General features: G+C 45.4%; 1 protein-coding gene across 6 annotated transcripts in view; it reads left to right on the forward strand.

Annotated features, from left to right (window-relative positions):
- ppp2r5eb (protein phosphatase 2, regulatory subunit B', epsilon) overlaps positions 1-18,346 on the forward strand; it is a 123,725-nt gene extending 105,379 nt beyond the window's left edge. For all 6 annotated transcript variants that reach the window (XM_041971942.1, XM_041971940.1, XM_041971941.1 and 3 more), the window contains 12 exons: positions 3,372-3,568; positions 5,036-5,137; positions 8,696-8,788; positions 8,884-9,014; positions 9,443-9,502; positions 13,029-13,137; positions 14,530-14,583; positions 14,788-14,838; positions 14,922-15,041; positions 15,133-15,260; positions 15,984-16,085; positions 16,428-18,346. In XM_041971942.1, coding sequence (XP_041827876.1) covers positions 3,372-3,568; positions 5,036-5,137; positions 8,696-8,788; positions 8,884-9,014; positions 9,443-9,502; positions 13,029-13,137; positions 14,530-14,583; positions 14,788-14,838; positions 14,922-15,041; positions 15,133-15,260; positions 15,984-16,085; positions 16,428-16,527 — 1,247 coding nt within the window. In that variant the 3' untranslated portion in view covers positions 16,528-18,346. The remainder of the gene's footprint in view (positions 1-3,371; positions 3,569-5,035; positions 5,138-8,695; positions 8,789-8,883; positions 9,015-9,442; positions 9,503-13,028; positions 13,138-14,529; positions 14,584-14,787; positions 14,839-14,921; positions 15,042-15,132; positions 15,261-15,983; positions 16,086-16,427) is intronic.
- The last annotated feature ends 545 nt before the right edge of the window (positions 18,347-18,891 follow it).

The raw sequence follows: 18,891 nt of genomic DNA on the forward strand, positions 1-18,891 counted from the left end.
TGGCGACATCGGGTGGCGGGGTCCAGGCCGCTCGGACCCGATGGATGCCGCTTGCGGCTTTAATTATTATTATTTTTCTAAGCATTTCGAGGCCCAATTTGACCCCCTAAACACCCATGAAAAGTTGTGAAACTTGGCACACACATCAAGCCCCACGTAACTCGGATATTATAAGGTCTGCATACACTTCAATACAAAATTGGCTCAACAGCGCCACCTAGAAAAAAATAAATTCCCCAAATGAATGGGGTCCCAAAAGTCTACTTCGATGTAGGAACACGAAACTCGGCACACACGTGTAACACACCAAGTCTAACAAAAAAGTCAATCAAACACCTGTCGCCATGGCTACGGGGTGCCCGCCATCTTGGCGTGTGCGGCCATTTTGTGGCCATTTTTTGCACTTTACACACATCGTATTTGAGCGAACTAGTCTGAGGGGATTCGTGCGACTGACTCCAAACCTGGTGGAAAGCTTCCTGACAAGTTGGGGACCAAACGCTCCTCAAATCTTTCTAATAGGAAAAAGCCTGTAACCGTGGCAACCAACGGAAAAACGCCTCCTCGCCATGAAACACGGTTTGCTTATATCTCCATAAGAATACGTGGGATCTGCAACAAACTTGACAGTATTCATACGTGTGAGACCCCAAGTCCAGCAAAGAAGTCAATAGAACATCTGTTGCCATAGCAACAGGGTGCCCGCCATCTTGGTTTTCACTGCCATTTCAACGAACTAGTCTGAGGGGATTCGTGCGACTGACTCCAAACTTGGTGGGAAGCTTCCTGACAAGTTGGGGACCAAACGCTCCTCAAATCTTTCTAATAGCAGAAAGCGTGTTACCGTGGCAACCGACGGAAAAACGCCTCCTCGCCATGAAACACGGTTTGCTCATATCTCCATAGAAATACATGGGATCTGAACCAAAGTTCACAGGATTCATACATGTAACACCCCAAGTCCAGCAAAGAACTCAATCGAACACCTGTTGCCATGGCAACGGACTGCCCGCCATCTTGGATTTCACTCCCTTTTTAACGAACTAGTCTGAGGGGATTCGTGCGACTGACTCCAAACTTGGTGGGAACCTTCCTGACAAGTTGGGGACCAAACGCTCCTCAAATCTTTCTAATAGGAAAAAGCGTGTAACCGTGGCAACCGACGGAAATATGCCCTCGCCATGAAACACGGTTTGCTCATATCTCCATGGAAATACATCGGATCTGCACCAAACCTGACAGGATTCATACACCTTGGGTCCTTAACGCATTACAGCACCTGTTGTCATGGCGACATCGGGTGGCGGGGTCCAGGCAGCTCGGACCCGATGGATGCCGCTTGCGGCTTTAATTATTATTATACTTCTAAGCACTTCGAGGCCAAATTTGACCCCCTTAACACCCATGAAAAGTTGTGAAACTTGGCACACAGGTCAAGCCCGGCGAAAATTGCAATATTCTTAGGTCCTCATACACTTCAATGCAAAATTGGCTCTACAGCGCCACCTAGAGTCACCAATAATCACCACATGAATGGGGCCCAGGAAGTCTACTTTAACGTAGGAAGACGAAACTCGGCACACACGTGTACCACCCCGAGTCAAGCAAAAAAGTCAATGAAACAGCTGTTGCCATGGCAATAGGGCACCCGCCATCTTGGCGTGTGCGGCCATTTGTTTGCCATTTTTTGCACTTCACACACATCGTATTGGAACGAACTAGTCTGAGGGGATTTGTGCGATTCACTACAAACTTGGTGGGAAGCTTCCTGACAAGTTGGGGACCAAACGCTCCTCAAATCTTTGTAATAGGAAAAAGCGTGTAACCGTGGCAACCGACGGAAAAATGCCTTCTCGCCATGAAACACGGTTTGCTTATATCTCCATAAGAATACGTGGGATCTGCAACAAACTTGACAGTATTCATACGTGTGAGACCCCAAGTCCAGCAAAGAAGTCAATAGAACATCTGTTGCCATAGCAACAGGGTGCCCGCCATCTTGGTTTTCACTGCCATTTCAACGAACTAGTCTGAGGGGATTCGTGCGACTGACTCCAAACTTGGTGGGAAGCTTCCTGACAAGTTGGGGACCAAACGCTCCTCAAATCTTTCTAATAGCAGAAAGCGTGTTACCGTGGCAACCGACGGAAAAACGCCTCCTCGCCATGAAACACGGTTTGCTCATATCTCCATAGAAATACATGGGATCTGAACCAAAGTTCACAGGATTCATACATGTAACACCCCAAGTCCAGCAAAGAACTCAATCGAACACCTGTTGCCATGGCAACGGACTGCCCGCCATCTTGGATTTCACTCCCTTTTTAACGAACTAGTCTGAGGGGATTCGTGCGACTGACTCCAAACTTGGTGGGAACCTTCCTGACAAGTTGGGGACCAAACGCTCCTCAAATCTTTCTAATAGGAAAAAGCGTGTAACCGTGGCAACCGACGGAAATATGCCCTCGCCATGAAACACGGTTTGCTCATATCTCCATGGAAATACATCGGATCTGCACCAAACCTGACAGGATTCATACACGTTGGGTCCTTAACGCATTACAGCACCTGTTGTCATGGCGACATCGGGTGGCGGGGTCCAGGCAGCTCGGACCCGATGGATGCCGCTTGCGGCTTTAATTTATTTTGCTATTCTAAACATTTTTAGGTTGTTTTTTTTTTATAATTTTTTGCCTTTCCCACAACATCCTTCTTTAGGCTCTTCCTCTGCTCTTCCTCTACCTCGCCTGCTACAGGTTTTTCCAGCTCTGTGCTGCAACCACTTGTAGACTTAATAGAATTAAACAAGAGGGTTTAGAATTCATTGGAGTTTTTACTGAAACTCTTTTATTTAACTTTATAATCAGTAGACGGTAACTGTTTTCTGTTATATCAGCTGATCACTGATTGATCAGCTGCTGCGTGACATCATTCTGCTGTCAGAGATCGGAAAAGGCTGATGTTGTACAAGATTATTTCAGAACAAATATAATTTCCTTTAGTGTGCTCAGCTTGAAACTTATTGTTTTGAAGCTGGTGCAGCAGGATTTCCAGCAGCCCTCTGCTGGTGGGAAAGAAGTACTGCAGGCTCTTCTCTGACTGCTGTGTCTCCAACACAGAGCTGCCTGTGGACGCCTGTCTGGAAATCACACTGACAGGACCCCACGTTATCAGCTGATTCCAATACTAGTAAAAAAAATGCAAATATTGGCCTGATGTATCGGGCTGATATTTGCCCCCCCCCCCCCACATGGTACAGCTACTGATAAAAAGTTTAATTGAATGTGCTGCAGCCGTCTGACACACTCTTCACCAGATGACGATCTTTCTCTTCCCCTCTGTGTTTGTGTGCGTTTGTTTTGTTAATCTAGACGTGCCGGCACCGGAGCAGCCGGAGCTGTTCCTGAAGAAGCTGCAGCAGTGCTGTACTGTTTTTGACTTCATGGACACACTGTCAGATCTCAAGATGAAGGAGTATAAGCGCTCCACGCTTAATGAGCTGGTGGACTATGTGACCGTCAGCCGGGGCTACCTGACAGAGCAGGCCTACCCTGAAGTCGTCAAAATGGTAAGGAGGGGGTCACATTCAAACTTTTGAGGCTCAAACATCATCCAGTTGGTACAGTAAACAACCAATCAAAAAACAAACATAAAACATACATTATAAAACATATAAAATCTAAATCTAGGAGGGCAATAGGGCACAGAAAGCATAGTTAGCAGGACAGCAGCTGCAGACACCTACTGAGTCGGCCTCCCAGCTCTTTGAGACATTTTTTAAAAAGTTCAGCTCCTGCAGCTTTAAGTCAGTCAGCTGTTCCAGGCTGCAGGGGCGGAACATTTAAAAGCCTTTTTCCAAGTTCAGTGCGAGTTTTGGGGGCTTTCAGTAAAAGAAAATCATTAGAGCACAGACAGTGGTTACTCGACTTAAATGAAATATAATGACGGGGGGTAAGGGAAGCAGGCCAAGAATGGATTATAGATAAATAATACCAGTGTGAAAGTCTGGAGAGGGAAGCCACTGGACTCTGGTATTAGGATGCAGTGGTGGGTGAGAGCTCTGCAGCCATCACAACTCTAAAGGCACCGCGGTTCACTAGAGAGCGCAAGGCCTGAACAAAGGCATGCAGCAGGCCTCCAGCATCAAGGGAGGCAAAGTAGCTTCCACCAGATTTATTACTCAGGACTCCAGACTCTTTTTACAAGGAGCACGGTGGCCCCTAACTTTAATTTTTAGGAGCGCAAGCAGAAAATTTAGGGGTGCACACTGAAATCGCCTTGCATAGCAAACGTTCACATTTCCCCTCATTTTCACTGTAGTAGTGATAAAAACTTGAACAATAAATTAAAAAATTACTGTGTTTACATTCACATTTTTTTGTGCGGCAGTTGACACAACATTAAAAAAACATCTTACTTGCCGCAGTAATACAAAACAAGTAGACATAGAACTTTTCAAACCAAATCAGATATTATTTTTTACATTTTAGTCGCAAAATGTGAACATTTGGTCGCAGTCTGGAGCCCTGATTACTACAAAAAAGCCCAGCTTTGTCATCTAAAAGTTACATGTTCATTATTTAAAATACCTAAATATTTACATTGAGCCACAATCTGAATATGACTACCGTGCAAGGTTTTAATGTTGTCAATATGTCAATAATCTGGGTCAAAACATTTCAAAAACTCAAGTGGACCCCATACAGAACCTAGAGGAACCCCTGACTTCTAAAACTGCAGAGACTACCATCATGTTTGACCACTGAGTTCTCCCAGAAACCTAATTTCACACCAGCCCGCAGCCTGTTCAGACTGTCCAGTATTTTTCAGCCTTTGCTGTAGGATGCAGTAATTAACAGCGTCAAAGGTTGAAAGATTTTTATTGTCTAGTGCCTCCATAACATCATTCATGACCTGTAGCTTTTTCCCTCTGGGTTTCCTGCCTGCAGCTCGTTGATCATTTTGAACACAACCCAACCCATAACTCCGTTTAGCTAGCTTTTTTTAAGGTCTTATCTTTTTTGTTTTGTTCCAGGTGTCTCACAACATTTTCCGGACCCTTCCGCCCAGTGACAGTAATGAGTTTGACCCTGAAGAGGATGAGCCCACACTCGAAGCCTCCTGGCCACACTTACAGGTAAGTTGTGTGTTTCTCTGTGGATGCTCTCTGCTCCCTGTGTGAATGAATAAATTATACATCAGTATTGCTTGACTGGTGCTGTCTGTGACAACAAGGCTTTGTGTCGCTTCACGGTCACCAGCTGTTTGTCTAGAAATAGGTTGTGAAAGAACGACAGGCAGTTTCTGTCTGCGTGTACATTAAGTCAACAGGATGTGGAGTTTACTTTTGTTTTCTGGCCCACTTATTACGTTCAGACCATGCGGAAGTGCAAAAAATTGCAGTTCCCCCCTCATCCACTAGGGGCTCCAAAACAGAGCAAATCCCCATAGACTCTCATGTTATAAAGACCAACTTCACAGCAGAAATAAACATGTTTAAATCCTGGTACAAAAATCCATTTTAGGATTAAAAGGTCAAGTTTACCTTCATGACAACTGTGAGGGGGATGAATTTTCTTCAAACTCATCCGTTTGGATGTTGTTTAATCTTGAAATTCAGTATAATTAGGGGCATGTCCTGTTGATTGACAGGTATCAAATATCCATGGAAGGAAGGAGTGTAGCACAACAGCTGTTTTTAGCCGGCTAACAGCACTTAGCCTTAGCTTTAGCCCGCCTACTTCCGTTAGCTGGTTAGCTACCGTTAGCTCCGGTTTAGTTTGGTTAGCTCTTAGCTACAGGCAGCCCAGAGTTTTATTGGTGTCAATCATCCACCCCCACCGTCACAGTCCCCCTCTCAGCTCCACGTCTTTGCCCATTTTTGGATTTTCCGGGAATGACAACACGCGACGGCAAGTAAAAACAGCAAAACATTAAATAAAAAAGAAGACAATAAAATCATTAAAACAATTAAATCAATACAAAATAAAAACAATAAAAACAATACAAGCAATAAAAGCAAACTCATACTGGATGAAACGCCAATGAAAAGAGGCGTGTCTTTAGAAGGGATTTAAAACTGAACAGTGATGAAGCTGGTCTGACCTGCAGCTCTGGTCCCGCCACAGAAAGACCCGGCCCCCTCCGAGCTTCCTCCGGCCCTCGGCATCTCCAGGAGCAGCTGATCCTCTGACCGGAGGGACCGGGAGGGGAGTACATGTGAAGCAGCTCAGAGAGGAAGTGGGCAGGGCAAGGTCATTTAAAGACTTAAAAACAAAAGAATTTCAAATGAACTCTAAAAAGAACAGGCAACCAGTGCAGTGTGGCTAAAACAGGATAAATGTGTTCTCTCCTTCGTGGTCCAGTTAACAGACGAGCTGCAGCATTTTGCACCAGCTGCAGACGGGACAGAGATTTCTGACAGACACCAAAGTATACGGCATCACAGCAATCCGGCCGTGTTGTGATGAAAGCATGAATTATTGTTTCAAAGTCCTGCTTTGAAAGAATGTGTTTGGCCTTTGCCAGTTGCCTCAGCTGGAAGAATCTAGCTTTCACCGCTTCACTGATCTGCCTGTCTAGGTTAAAATCACCGTCCATTTAACTCCCAAGTTTGTCACGTCAGATTTACAATACTGTGCCAGAGGACCAAAGTCGACAGGAGAGGACCTACTGGCACCAGGACTAAAAACCAAAACTTCCGTCTCCTTTTCATTAAAATGAAGAAAATTTAAGGCCATCCAGGCTTTGACTTCCCTGAGACAGATTAAGAGTTTTTCTAAGGAATAAGAGTCCTTGCGTTTAAGAGGGACATAGACCTGACTATCAAAAGCATACAAATGGAAATCACAATTGTGCTTCCTAATAACTGACCCGAGGGGTAGGAGGTATAATGAAAAGAGCAAAGGCCCAAGAATGAACTCCTGGGGGACACCACAGGATAGAGGAGCAGGCGATGACTGGAAATGGTCCAATTTAACAGAGAATGTCCTCTCAGACCAGTAGGACCTGAACCATTTCAGGGCAGAACCACGAATGCCAACACAGAGCTCCAGACGGGTCATTAAAATGTTGTGATCCACCGTGTCGAAGGCTGCTGTTAAATCCTATAAAACCAAAATTGCATGGTCACCAGAATCTGTAGCTAATAAAAGTGCTATGAAGAGGTTTAAAACCAGACTGAAAAACATCAAAAACAGGTTTTTTTTACCTCTAAAAACTCTTTTATTTGTGTATAAACAATCCTCTCTTGGATTTTTGAAATGAAAGGAAGTTTGGAAATTGGTCGGAAATTACACAGAATGGTGGAGTCCAGGTTGGGTTTTTTGAGCAGAGGTTGGACTATAGCATGCTTATATTCTTTAGGAACCAGAACAGAGGACAGACTGCTGTTAATAACAGCAAGAACCGATGGTCCTAAAGTGGAATCAGTTCAAATGGAAAAAAAAAACAATTAATTCATAAAACTTGGGGATCGATTTTTTATACGTCTTCTTTTCTAGCAACGCGACTCTGCTCTCGCATGACTTACTGAGGCCCAGTGAGATCTTAGCATATATGCACACAACTGGTTTCCTGTGTTGACTCCGTCCAATCAGCTACTCCTGCCCAGATGATGTCACATTTAGATGTTTTCATCCACCAATGTGGATTACATTCACCTGTAGTCTTTTGCAGCATGTGACCTCTCACATTAGCGGCTAATGCTTACACCGCAGGCTTTCACATTAACAGCTAATGCTTTGACCGCACGCTCTCAAATTAGAAGCTAACACTAACACCACAGGCTCTCACATTAGGTGCTAATGCTAAGACTACGGGCTTCGCATTAGCAGCTAATGCTACACTTAATGCTCTGACATTAGCAGCTTACCACTAAGACCGCAGGGGCTTCCATGTTCAACAACTGGAAATGATGTCACCACACGCGTACATATAGTACGTTATTACAGTAATCTGATTACTCCCAGGTAACTGAGTTTATTGTCCAGTAAATGCACTCAGTGTTTTATGAAAATAGTTGTCTGAGAAGGTCTTTAATATTCAAGAGAAATAGCTGGTGCTTGAGTTAGCTGGAAACGATTCAGGAAATTAGTGGTGATGCCTGGAAACAGCAACATGGAAACCTGGAAATGTGGGAACCTGGAAACATGGACACACATTCCAAGTTGCCACGCTGTTTTTTTCCTGTTTCCAGACTAAAGCATCTCCAGATCAGGGCCACGCTGCAGCAGCAGCTCACTCCACCTCAGACCTGCAGGTGACGCTAACGCTGCATCTCCATTAGAAACTAAATCTCATATAATTATTTATTTATACCAGTTCTGATGTAACTGCTGTATTCAGACCAACATTCGATCGGAGAGTCACGCAGATTTTAGAGCCCGGTACAGATTCTGGATCGGCCCCAACTACGTTGATGAGCTGGTTTTTCTTTGTCTGGGTCAGCGAGGTTTGGAGGAAAGTCTAGCGAGCAGCTGCTGTAACTGACATCCAGGTGCTTTGATCTTTGGGTAAATCTAGCCTGAAAGCAAACCGAATGATGGCGCGCTCCCCTCCAATCAGACCAAGCTGCCGCATGTGCCCTAAGTTTAACCTGAAATACTTTACCTGCCAGGTCAAACTTGATGGAAATGAAGCACAGCTGTGTTAACCTCCTGTGTTGCTTCTCCTTTTCTTTCATCCCTCTCTCCAGTTGGTATACGAGTTCTTCATCCGGTTCTTGGAGAGTCAGGAATTCCAGCCCAGCATTGCCAAAAAGTACATAGACCAGAAGTTTGTCCTACAGGTGAGTTGATTGGCTCTAGCATGATCTCCACCGTCTGCGTTCTCTGTTCCTTCTCTGAAAACAACTTTCTTTCATCCCTCTCTTTCTGTGTGCAGCTCTTGGAGTTGTTCGACAGCGAGGATCCCCGGGAGAGGGACTATCTGAAGACAGTCTTGCATAGAATCTACGGCAAATTCCTGGGGCTGAGGGCTTTTATACGAAAACAGATCAATAATATTTTTCTACGGTGAGCAAGCATGACTTGTTTTTGTGAAGACCTGTTCCCCCTGACGGGGCAGGCTTCAGGCGGCGACCGTGTCGCGTGGCGGCACTACAGTTGCTATTTCCTCACAGCTGAAGCAACGACTGTAAAGTAAATACTGGACTCTGCCACCACTCTGTGCCATCATGCTAGCTGCTGTGATGTAAATACATGTTCTTTCAGAGCTTCCTCAACCTGCTGATTCATACAAACAAAGCATACATGCAGTTCACTTTTTGCTTGATAATAGTGTTTAGTATTTTCTTGTTCATGTAGTTTGAATCGAGCTAAAAAAAAGGTGTTTTTTGTTGTTATGCTGCCAGCTGCTTCTAACATGTTTTGAGGTAAAGTTGTTGCTGATCTTTGTGTTTTCTGGTCTGGCGTCTCCTCTGCCCTCCCGTGTCTGCCTGCAGTTTTGTTTACGAGACGGAGCACTTCAACGGCGTGGCGGAGTTGCTGGAGATCTTGGGGAGGTATGTGGAACACATTGACCTTCTGACCAGCTGGAGAGCACCTGCAGAACTAAACCTGTCCTTCAGCGGTTTTCCTTTTCCACACTGTTACAGGGACATTTTAATCCTTTATTACCTTCGTTCAGGCGGTTTCGTGGAAATGGACTTACCTTATTGTCTGAAACTGGGATGCTTGTCCACAGAATCTCCTGACTTCTGTCTTGAATAATAGGGAAACTTAAAGAAATCTAAGGTTATATTCTCAGTACAACCTGAAACATCAGCAAATAAGGCAACCACCACCTCATCTAGAAGATGAAAGAGTAAGGCAGAGCAGGTTTATTTGTGTGCCACATTTCATGTACAAGACAACTTTACATAAAACGTTCCAGCAGAAGAAACATGACAATAGAAAATAAAGAATAAATACCGAACCAGGCAAGATAGCAACATTTTGTGATTAGCCTCTGAGAGAAAAGAAGTCTTTTTCATTCAGTTTCACTCAGTGGGGCCTGGAGTTCTATGATCCAGGTTCCTGGTCTCAGGTTCCTGGTCTCAGCGGGGCCTGGAGTTCTATGATCCAGGTTCCTGGTCTCAGCGGGGCCTGGAGTTCTATGATCCAGGTTCCTGGTCTCAGCGGGGCCTGGAGTTCTATGATCCAGGTTCCTGGTCTCAGCGGGGCCTGGAGTTCTATGATCCAGGTTCCTGGTCTCAGCGGGGCCTGGAGTTCTATGATCCAGGTTCCTGGTCTCAGGGGGCCTGGAGTTCTATGATCCAGGTTCCTGGTCTCAGCGGGGCCTGGAGTTCTATGATCCAGGTTCCTGGTCTCAGCGGGGCCTGGAGTTCTATGATCCAGGTTCCTGGTCTCAGCGGGGCCTGGAGTTCTATGATCCAGGTTCCTGGTCTCAGCGGGGCCTGGAGTTCTATTATCCAGGTTCCTGGTCTCAGCGGGACCTGGAGTTCTATGATCCAGGTTCCTGGTCTCAGCGGGACCTGGAGTTCTATGATCCAGGTTCCTGGTCTCAGTCGGGCCTGGAGTTCTATTATCCAGGTTCCTGGTCTCAGTGGGGCCTGGAGTTCTATGATCCAGGTTCCTGGTCTCAGTCGGGCCTGGAGTTCTATTATCCAGGTTCCTGGTCTCAGTGGGGCTTGGAGTTCTATGATCCAGGTTCCTGGTCTCAGTGGGGCCTGGTCTGCATGGCGTGCTGTAAACGGAGGAACAGATAGTTTCTTTACTGTCAGTCACATTTACGTATAAAAGGCAATTAAAATGAGGCCGAACACGAACAGTCACTCTACACAACGAGGACACATCAAACCTTCCACACCAGTAAGTCTAGAGTGTGTCCTTTAGTGTGTGTGGGCTCTGTTATATGCTGAGTCAGCCCAACGTTTTCCAGACTGTGACTCAGGTCTTTAGTCTCTCTGTCCTGAGGGTTGTCTACATGGACATTAAAATCACCAACGATAACTACTCAGATTGTAGCAGCAGCTCAATAAAACCATCAGAAGATGCTGGTAAATATCAGAAACATTGATCTGAGATTAGCTTTCAGCTGAAGAGCCGCATATTCATAAGAAGTAAAACTTCCAGGAGAAAACTGCTTCCACTGGAAGGATTCATTAAATAAAACTGCCCCCCCACAAAAACATGTTGGTCCTTGGTGCTGCTGAGGGCAAATAAAGACCTTTCCTCTTGCCTCCGTTGATGTTGCTGTCATGGCTGTTGGAGCCGTCACACAAAGTGGGACCCACAGCAGACCGAGGACTGAAGGAACAGGTTATTATTGAGTTGTCTGCCAAGTCCGGTCCAGGAGTTCTCTCTCAGAGGAAGAGAAGGTTAGTGTGGATCCAGTTGAAAAGGTGAAGTAGAAGGAGGAGTGTTTGGCTGTAGGTGGCTTACTGTTATACAGAGGGAGTCCAGTAATGGAGAGGAAGGTCCAAGAAGGAGTTTCCGGCTGTGGAGAGGAATGTCCAGGAAGCTGGCCGGGCGAGCAGGTAGTGGAAGCAGCTGGTGAACGATGTCCGAACGTTAAGGCGGAATCAGCAAACTTGGAATGGAATCCTGGAGTGACCAGGTTGTACTAAAAACAGTGAGATGATCTGGCGACAACCGGAGCACCTGCAGGTCCTGAAGTAGCAGAGCTAGACCTGCTGCAGACTCCTCCTGTCTCCTGAAACCTGCTCAGCCCTCCTAGAAACTGGTTGGGTTCTGGAGGCTGGGTGGGGGCGGATGCGGCTCTTCTGTGTTCTGGTTGGTCTATCTTGGGAGAGAACTCCTCCTGGATCTCAGTCTGGGCACCGAGTGCAGAGGGATGATGGAGGAAGTAAAAAGTTGGAGGTGAACACTCCTGACTTGTTCACATTTAATCCATTTGCCTTAAAAAGAAGCTGCGTTACCAAAACATGTAAAAGTTGTTAATGAAAGCAGTTTGTTGTCAGCACATGTGGATATAAGCCAGTTATTCAGAGCTCGCTGGTCTAACAGTCCAGTAAAGTCCTGCTTGACAACCTCAGATTGGTGCTGGGACACGTCATGTGACCCTGTATGTAGAACCATGGCTCTCACATGTGGGTGATCAGCCACGGCTTCCAGAATCCTCTCCTGCAGGTCACTGATCACATCTTTAGGGAAGCAGAGGACTTTGCTGTTTTTTCTTCACATCCACTGAACATCATTTACAGCAGAATCACCAGTAATCAGAGTTTCAGGCCCAGCCTTTAGCTTTCCCCGCGGCCTTTTCCTTTTGGACCGGTTATCAGTCCTCACCTCGCAGTCCTGGGATAGATGGTCGTCCAGTGAACATCCTCCGATAGCGGAGCAAATCTGTTCTGTAGTTCCACGTTCAGGTGCTTTGGAGGTTTGTTGTTAACCTTCTGGTTTACTTTCTGGCTTTGTACCAGTTCCAGGGAGGGTTGTTACCCGATGACTTACTGAAATTCACAGTAGTGTTATCTGTGCCCTTTAGCTGTCTTTAGCTTCAAAAGTAGTATTCAGAAACTACTGTGGGTGGGTTTGTAGGTTAAGAAAGGGAAAAAAGCAAGCAAGAGCAGCAAGCAAGTGTATAAGAAAGCAGGAATAGAGATTCACTTAGAAAATAGCACCAGTACAGCACCCCGAATATTTAAAGTCTTATTCTCTGAATTTCTGGCAGTTTAAGGCAGAAGTTGGGACCCAACGAAATGTTAAACAAGACAAACATTTTGCCGATGGCAGCACGAGTTTATTTACAGGAATTTCTAACAAGCGACTCCTAGTTTGAGCAAATGTTCATATAATTGTCCAAAAAATAAAAGACTGATTTGACCCATAAAAGGTGGATTTTCTACCTTCTGCATCCAGTAAATCAGAAAGTAAAAGAAACGGTGAGAGTTTTATCTGTAATTGTGGAGTCTGAAAGCACCATGTCCTCCAGGCTGCATCACCCTATACACAGCCTTCTTTTTCTCATTGATCTTACACTTCCTTTCATACATTCACAAAGAAGTTCTTTTACATTTTATCTTTTATCTTATGTTCATTTTTGTCTCCTCTTTCTCTTCTCAGTATAATCAATGGTTTCGCTCTGCCTCTGAAAGCAGAGCATAAACAGTTTCTGGTCAAAGTGTTGATTCCCCTCCATACTGTCAGGAGTCTGTCCCTCTTCCATGCACAGGTATGGTAAACCGCCCATCACATCATTTCTCTTTAGTCATTTCCTTTAGTATTTAACACGCCTGTATGCAAAAATATCCAAATGTCTTTTCTGGTTAGTGTTACTCAAAAGTAAATTAAGATCAAGAAACCCAGAGCTGTGGATTTTTATTATTTGTTAAAACATAAATAGAACAGTTGCATGGGAAATTTTTATCTCTTCATCAGAAGAGCCCCCTCTACATGAGGCAGCATGACATATGTGCAGCAACACTAGCATGTAGCATAGTAACATGACAAGCAGGAAGCAGCTGCGCTAACATGTAGCATAGCAACATGACTAGCGGGTAGCAGCAACGCTAACATGTAGCATAGCAACATGACTAGCGGGTAGAAGCAACGCTAGCATGTAGCATAGCAACATGACTAGCGGGAAGCAGCAATGCTAACATGTAGCATAGCAACATGACTAGTGGGAAGCAGCAATGCTAACATGTAGCATAGCAACATGACTAGTGGGAAGCAGCAATGCTAACATGTAGCATAGCAACATGACTAGTGGGAAGCAGCAATGCTAACATGTAGCATAGCAACACGACTAGCGGGAAGCACCTGCCAGCCGTAGCCGAGCGGCTCCCTTACAGCAGCACAAAGCTGGACATGGCTCACGGATTCGGCATGTAGGTATGTCTAAGGATCAAACCTGTCGGTGCTGGGACAGAATGAAGCGTCTCAGTGCTGGTCGGAGGCCAAATACTTTGTCTGTTTTTGGAGATCCATCTTGCTGCTCCTCTGTGCTCTCGTCTTCGGATGAGTCCTTAGACGGATCTTCAGAGGAGCCAGAGCTGAATTCCAGCTGGTCACCAGGTTCGTCCTGGCTGCAGCGACATAAAAGTACGAAGCGAAAACCAAAACAAAATCCAAATTTGCTTTGGTGGCAGCTGAATGTCTGGCAAAGCACCGAGTAAGAACCAAAACAAGCCCCGATATCGCTGGCAGAAAGACTGAAGTTGGACTTGAAAGATGTGCGTGCACGTGTACACACACACACAGACCTTTATTTTTATACACACACCATTATCCAACACCCATGTGACATTTCAGTCGCACGGCACCTTGCAGGAAACGATAAAGTGACATTTTGGTGCTCGTGTGAAGGAAGAAACAGGGACAGTCTGGTGAGATCTACACTAACCACAAGTTGTCCTTCGAAATAAAAACATGAGATAAATGAAAGAACTCATCTATGTTAAGATCACGGTGGGATAAAAAACACATTTTCAATGGAGGAGTGTTGCCTTAGGATCAGATGTGCCGGCCATTTTAAGCTCCAGGAACTGACAAGTTCCAGCTTTTTATCTTCATTATTTAGGATCTGCTGAGGTTTGTAACCATCTCTCTCCTCTTCCTGCAGTTGGCGTATTGCATTGTACAGTTCTTAGAGAAAGACCCAACATTAACAGAACCAGTAAGTATTGGTACACCAAGTCCTTAGAATCTGTCTCGGACCACGTCTACTTTCTCAACAACCTTCTCACTAGTGGCCACATTCCATTACGGGAGCTTCAGATCAGACGTCCATGTTCTCCTGTAGTCCAGTAAAAGCCTTACACAGGTTTTAAATGATGGTGTTGACTCTTACATAAAGCCGACTTGTCCTCCTCATCCTCAGGTTATCAGAGGTTTACTGAAGTTCTGGCCGAAAACCTGCAGTCAAAAAGAGGTGATGCTGTGTTTGTTTCAGGTGTGTGTGTGAATGTGTGTGTGTTGGTGTATCCTAACGGTTTCCCTCTCGTGGTGGTTTAGGTGATGTTTCTAGGAGAGCTGGAGGAGATCCTGGACGTCATCGAGCCCACACAGTTCATCAAGATCCAGGAGCCCCTTTTCAAACAGATCTCCAGATGTGTGTCCAGCCCACATTTCCAGGTCAGTGACGGTGATCAACCTGAGGTCCCAGTCAGGTTCACAGGGACACGTCTAAGACCGTGTGGTGTAATGTTTGACCGTCTGGTCCTAGGTTGCAGAGCGAGCTCTGTACTACTGGAACAACGAGTACATCATGAGTCTGATTGAGGAGAACTCCAGCGTCATCCTGCCCATCATGTTCGCCAGCCTCTACAGGATCTCTAAAGAGCACTGGAACCCGTGAGTAGATCTGGACCAAACTAGATAAAAACCCACGGTCCACAGGTCTCGAGTCTTGTGTTAATCTGCGAACATACAGACGATCGTAGAGCCCATGTGGGGGTCTGTGCTGGTGGAGCGACTGGGCGGGAATGTGCAGAAGTTGTTGTTTCCAACCTGACGAGGTGTTTTATTTGTTTCTGTGGCTTGTAGACATAGAATAGAAGTAAAATGCGATGATGCAATAACTTGTCCAGCTTTAACCGTCAAACTGTGTCCTGGATACCAGAAACGTACTTCCTGTTAATTCACCGGCCTCCGCTTTGTGGAACAGGGTTGTGCTTTTTAAAAGCTGCCGTAGTTTTTAACTGTAATATTCAGATCTAGATCAGCTCAAGCCTCCTACCAGACCGGCACCAGGTTCTGCTGCAGCAGCTGGTCTGAGCACAGCTTTCAGTCTGGTCCTGGTCTTAATGCCATAGACAGAAAATGAAGAAGTTCCCTCATTTTTCATCATCTGCATCTAATAAATGTTGTCGATGTTAGGCAAGAATTTATAAAGCAGAGGCGTCTTCCATCCACCTCAACGAGTTTCCAGGCTCAGGAAAGGGACCGAAACGAGGCAGCTGTGGCCCGTTTGATGCGGTCCAGGATTCATGGCGGTAGTTGCTCTGGCTTTAAACATGTTGTGGTTTTCTGAAGGAGTGAAGTGAATCCACGTGTCTCTGTCCTCCCTCCTGTCAGGGCCATCGTGGCGCTGGTGTACAACGTACTGAAGGCCTTCATGGAGATGAACAGTACCTTATTCGATGAGCTCACAGCCACTTACAAGTCGGACCGCCAGCGGTAAGAAGCCTCCACGGAGGACTGGTTTATCATGCCTGCAGGAAACCCTTCACACCTCACAAACAACAAGATATTGGATTCTTAGAAGCACAGAACAGACTTTATTTCTTTGAGTTGCAGCTGATTAAACTTGTAAGTTTTTTATTTATTTATTTTTTTCCCACCGTGAGCTCAGATCGGGCTGCAGGAAAGCAGATGACGTCATTTGTGATTTTAAACGTCACACATGAAAAAAAACTAACCCTGTGATGGTTGAATTTTTGTCAGGAACGTTAGGATCACAGCTCAGAACGGACATGATGTCCTGCTCTTTGCAGCTGAATCTTGTTCATGTTGTTTCAGGGAAAAGAAGAAGGAGAAGGAGCGGGAGGAGCTGTGGAAGAAGCTGGAGGACCTGGAGCTGAAGCGAGGCCTTAGGAGCGACGGGATCATCCCGACTTAACAAAGACAACGCTGCGCTCCCCCCTTCCTCCTCTCCCCATCCGACTCCCCCTCTCCTCCTTCCACATCGGCTACGTCTGCCCAGAGCTCCTGATACAGCCGTGGTCTCCGGATGGACCCGGAGCGCCGCTGGTTCCTTCATTGTTTTTGTTTCCTTATTGTTTCTCCTGTGTTTGTGCGACTTACTTTACAGTAGATTCATCACGTCTGTTTTCATTATTTCAACAGCACTGTAAATAATTTTCTTTTTTTCCCTTAAGCTGATATTATTGCAGACAGAAAAACAAAACAATAATAATAATAAAAAAAGAAAAAAATAGAAAATGACTTGTATGGGAGGGGGATTTCAACAAAAAAAGAGAAAACTTTTTGGACTGTGTGACATGAACTGAAAAACAAGAAAACAAAATGAGAAGATGGGTTGAATTTGAGCTTCATCTCACTCCTCCTCTTCACTACAGTCCCACATGTCCGTTTTCTTTTCCTGGTTCTCCTCTTTGCGTTTCCTCTTGTTGCCTCTATCTTTCTGTTCTCCTGCCCTCCTATTGGTCATATCCACCCAGACTGATTAGGAGTAACTTGAAGGACGCCTCCATTCATCTCTTTAGCCTCCGCCTACCCTCTCCACAGGTTCTCCATCCTGTTATAAACAGGCAATAAACCAAACATACAGGGACTTCAACATTTACAAACCATCATCTGAGTGTGTTTACATGCACATTCTGCAGCGTCGCTGCAGATGATAAAACGTGTATATTGTGTATATTTCTCCTGCCTGAATGAGTTAAATATGAGATTAGCGTCGAAGTCTTAATGGGTTGATTTTTAGTTTTAGGGAAGAAAAAGGACCTTAGATAACATTCACCACATTTTCAGTCCACCTGGACAGCTGTGTTCTTACTTCTAAAGCCATGAATGGTTTCCCATGTGAATCCTGATCAAACGTCTCCTCGGTGCCAGTAGACCGGTAGACCTAGCGACGGGAAACTAGGCGAACTTGAACATGGCGTTAGGGTCAGCCTCTCCTGGATTTCCAGATCCTCCTACCACCTGGTTAAATCCTGATGTTGTGCATGTAAACACACTCTGTACATTTCCCCTTCCAGCTTTTATTTCTCTGACCTTTGACCCCCCCCTCCAAACAGACCGGATTTTGTTGGTAACAGTCTGGAACTGGTACCATCCTGCCTAACCAAGACTTAAAACTAGAGGAGCACCATCACCTTCCTCCTCTTCAGTCCCCGCCCCCCATCGGGGGGTGATGGGGGCGCTGCGTTGGTTTCCAGTATTACAGCAGAGACGAAGGACGACCTGTACATTATTGAATGCAGTACTCTGATCTGTATCTTGTAGTATGTTAGCCTTTGTTTTTGTTAGCAAAGCGTGGAGGAGAATCCAGTATATAAGAGGTATTATGGAACAAGACTTCCTGGTATTTATGATCGTGTTTCCCCTTTCAGTCTGTTTTTTCTTTCTGTCTCACTCCTCTCTCTTGGTTTTTATCTTATTTTGGATATTTTGATGAAGTTTCTTTTGACCATTGGATATATTATTATTTTTTAGTTGGGGAGGGAGGGAATTGCCGGGTAGGGGTGGGTAGACGGGGCGAGGGGCAGGGGGGTGAGGAGGGAAGGCATGGAGAGACCACTTTGTCTTGTTTGGGAGTATTTTTGACAGTGACCCCCCCCCCCTCGCCAGAATTACTGTGTGCTGTAGAATGGCCCGAATATAACATGATTTAAAAGCTGAGAAACAGATAAAGGGTTGGAGAAATACAGATGTTTAATTATTTTAAAAAAATAAAGAGATATTAAATTAAACCTGTTTTGTGATGGAGCCCAGATGCTGAATTTCTTCCTGTGCTGGGTTGCCGGCGAGCTGTGGAAGGTCTGCGGTTCAACGCCGCCACTTTGTTCTACGCTGGAACTTTCTGGTAAATCTGCAGAAACAAGTTGGAGCTTCTCCAGCTGTTACTACAAACCAACGGAGGACGTGAGCTTCTGCTTCTTCATGATGACTTTATCTTCATCAGAAATCTGTCGCCTCTCTTGGTGCCAGATTATTGTTGATCCGTGTTCTGGTTTTACCAGAACCCCAGATCCAGATCCACCCTGTAACATGTAAACTATCTTCATTCTTCTTTGATGGAGGTTCGGCTTGTTAATGAATGAAGTTTCAGGTCGCTTCTAACAAATATGACAGGGGCTGGGATCCGGAGCAGGATGAGGCAGGGACTGGGATCCAGAGCAGGGGCTGGGAAGACGGCGCTTTGCTCTGCAGAATGAATTCAGTAAGAAACCCAAGTCTTCAATCTGCGGATGTCTCCGGGTCTGAAACAAGGTCATTAGACCTGGTTTGAAGAGGT

The sequence above is a fragment of the Melanotaenia boesemani genome, chromosome 20 (assembly GCF_017639745.1).
Source record: "Melanotaenia boesemani isolate fMelBoe1 chromosome 20, fMelBoe1.pri, whole genome shotgun sequence".
NCBI classification, from domain to species: Eukaryota; Metazoa; Chordata; class Actinopteri; order Atheriniformes; family Melanotaeniidae; genus Melanotaenia; species Melanotaenia boesemani.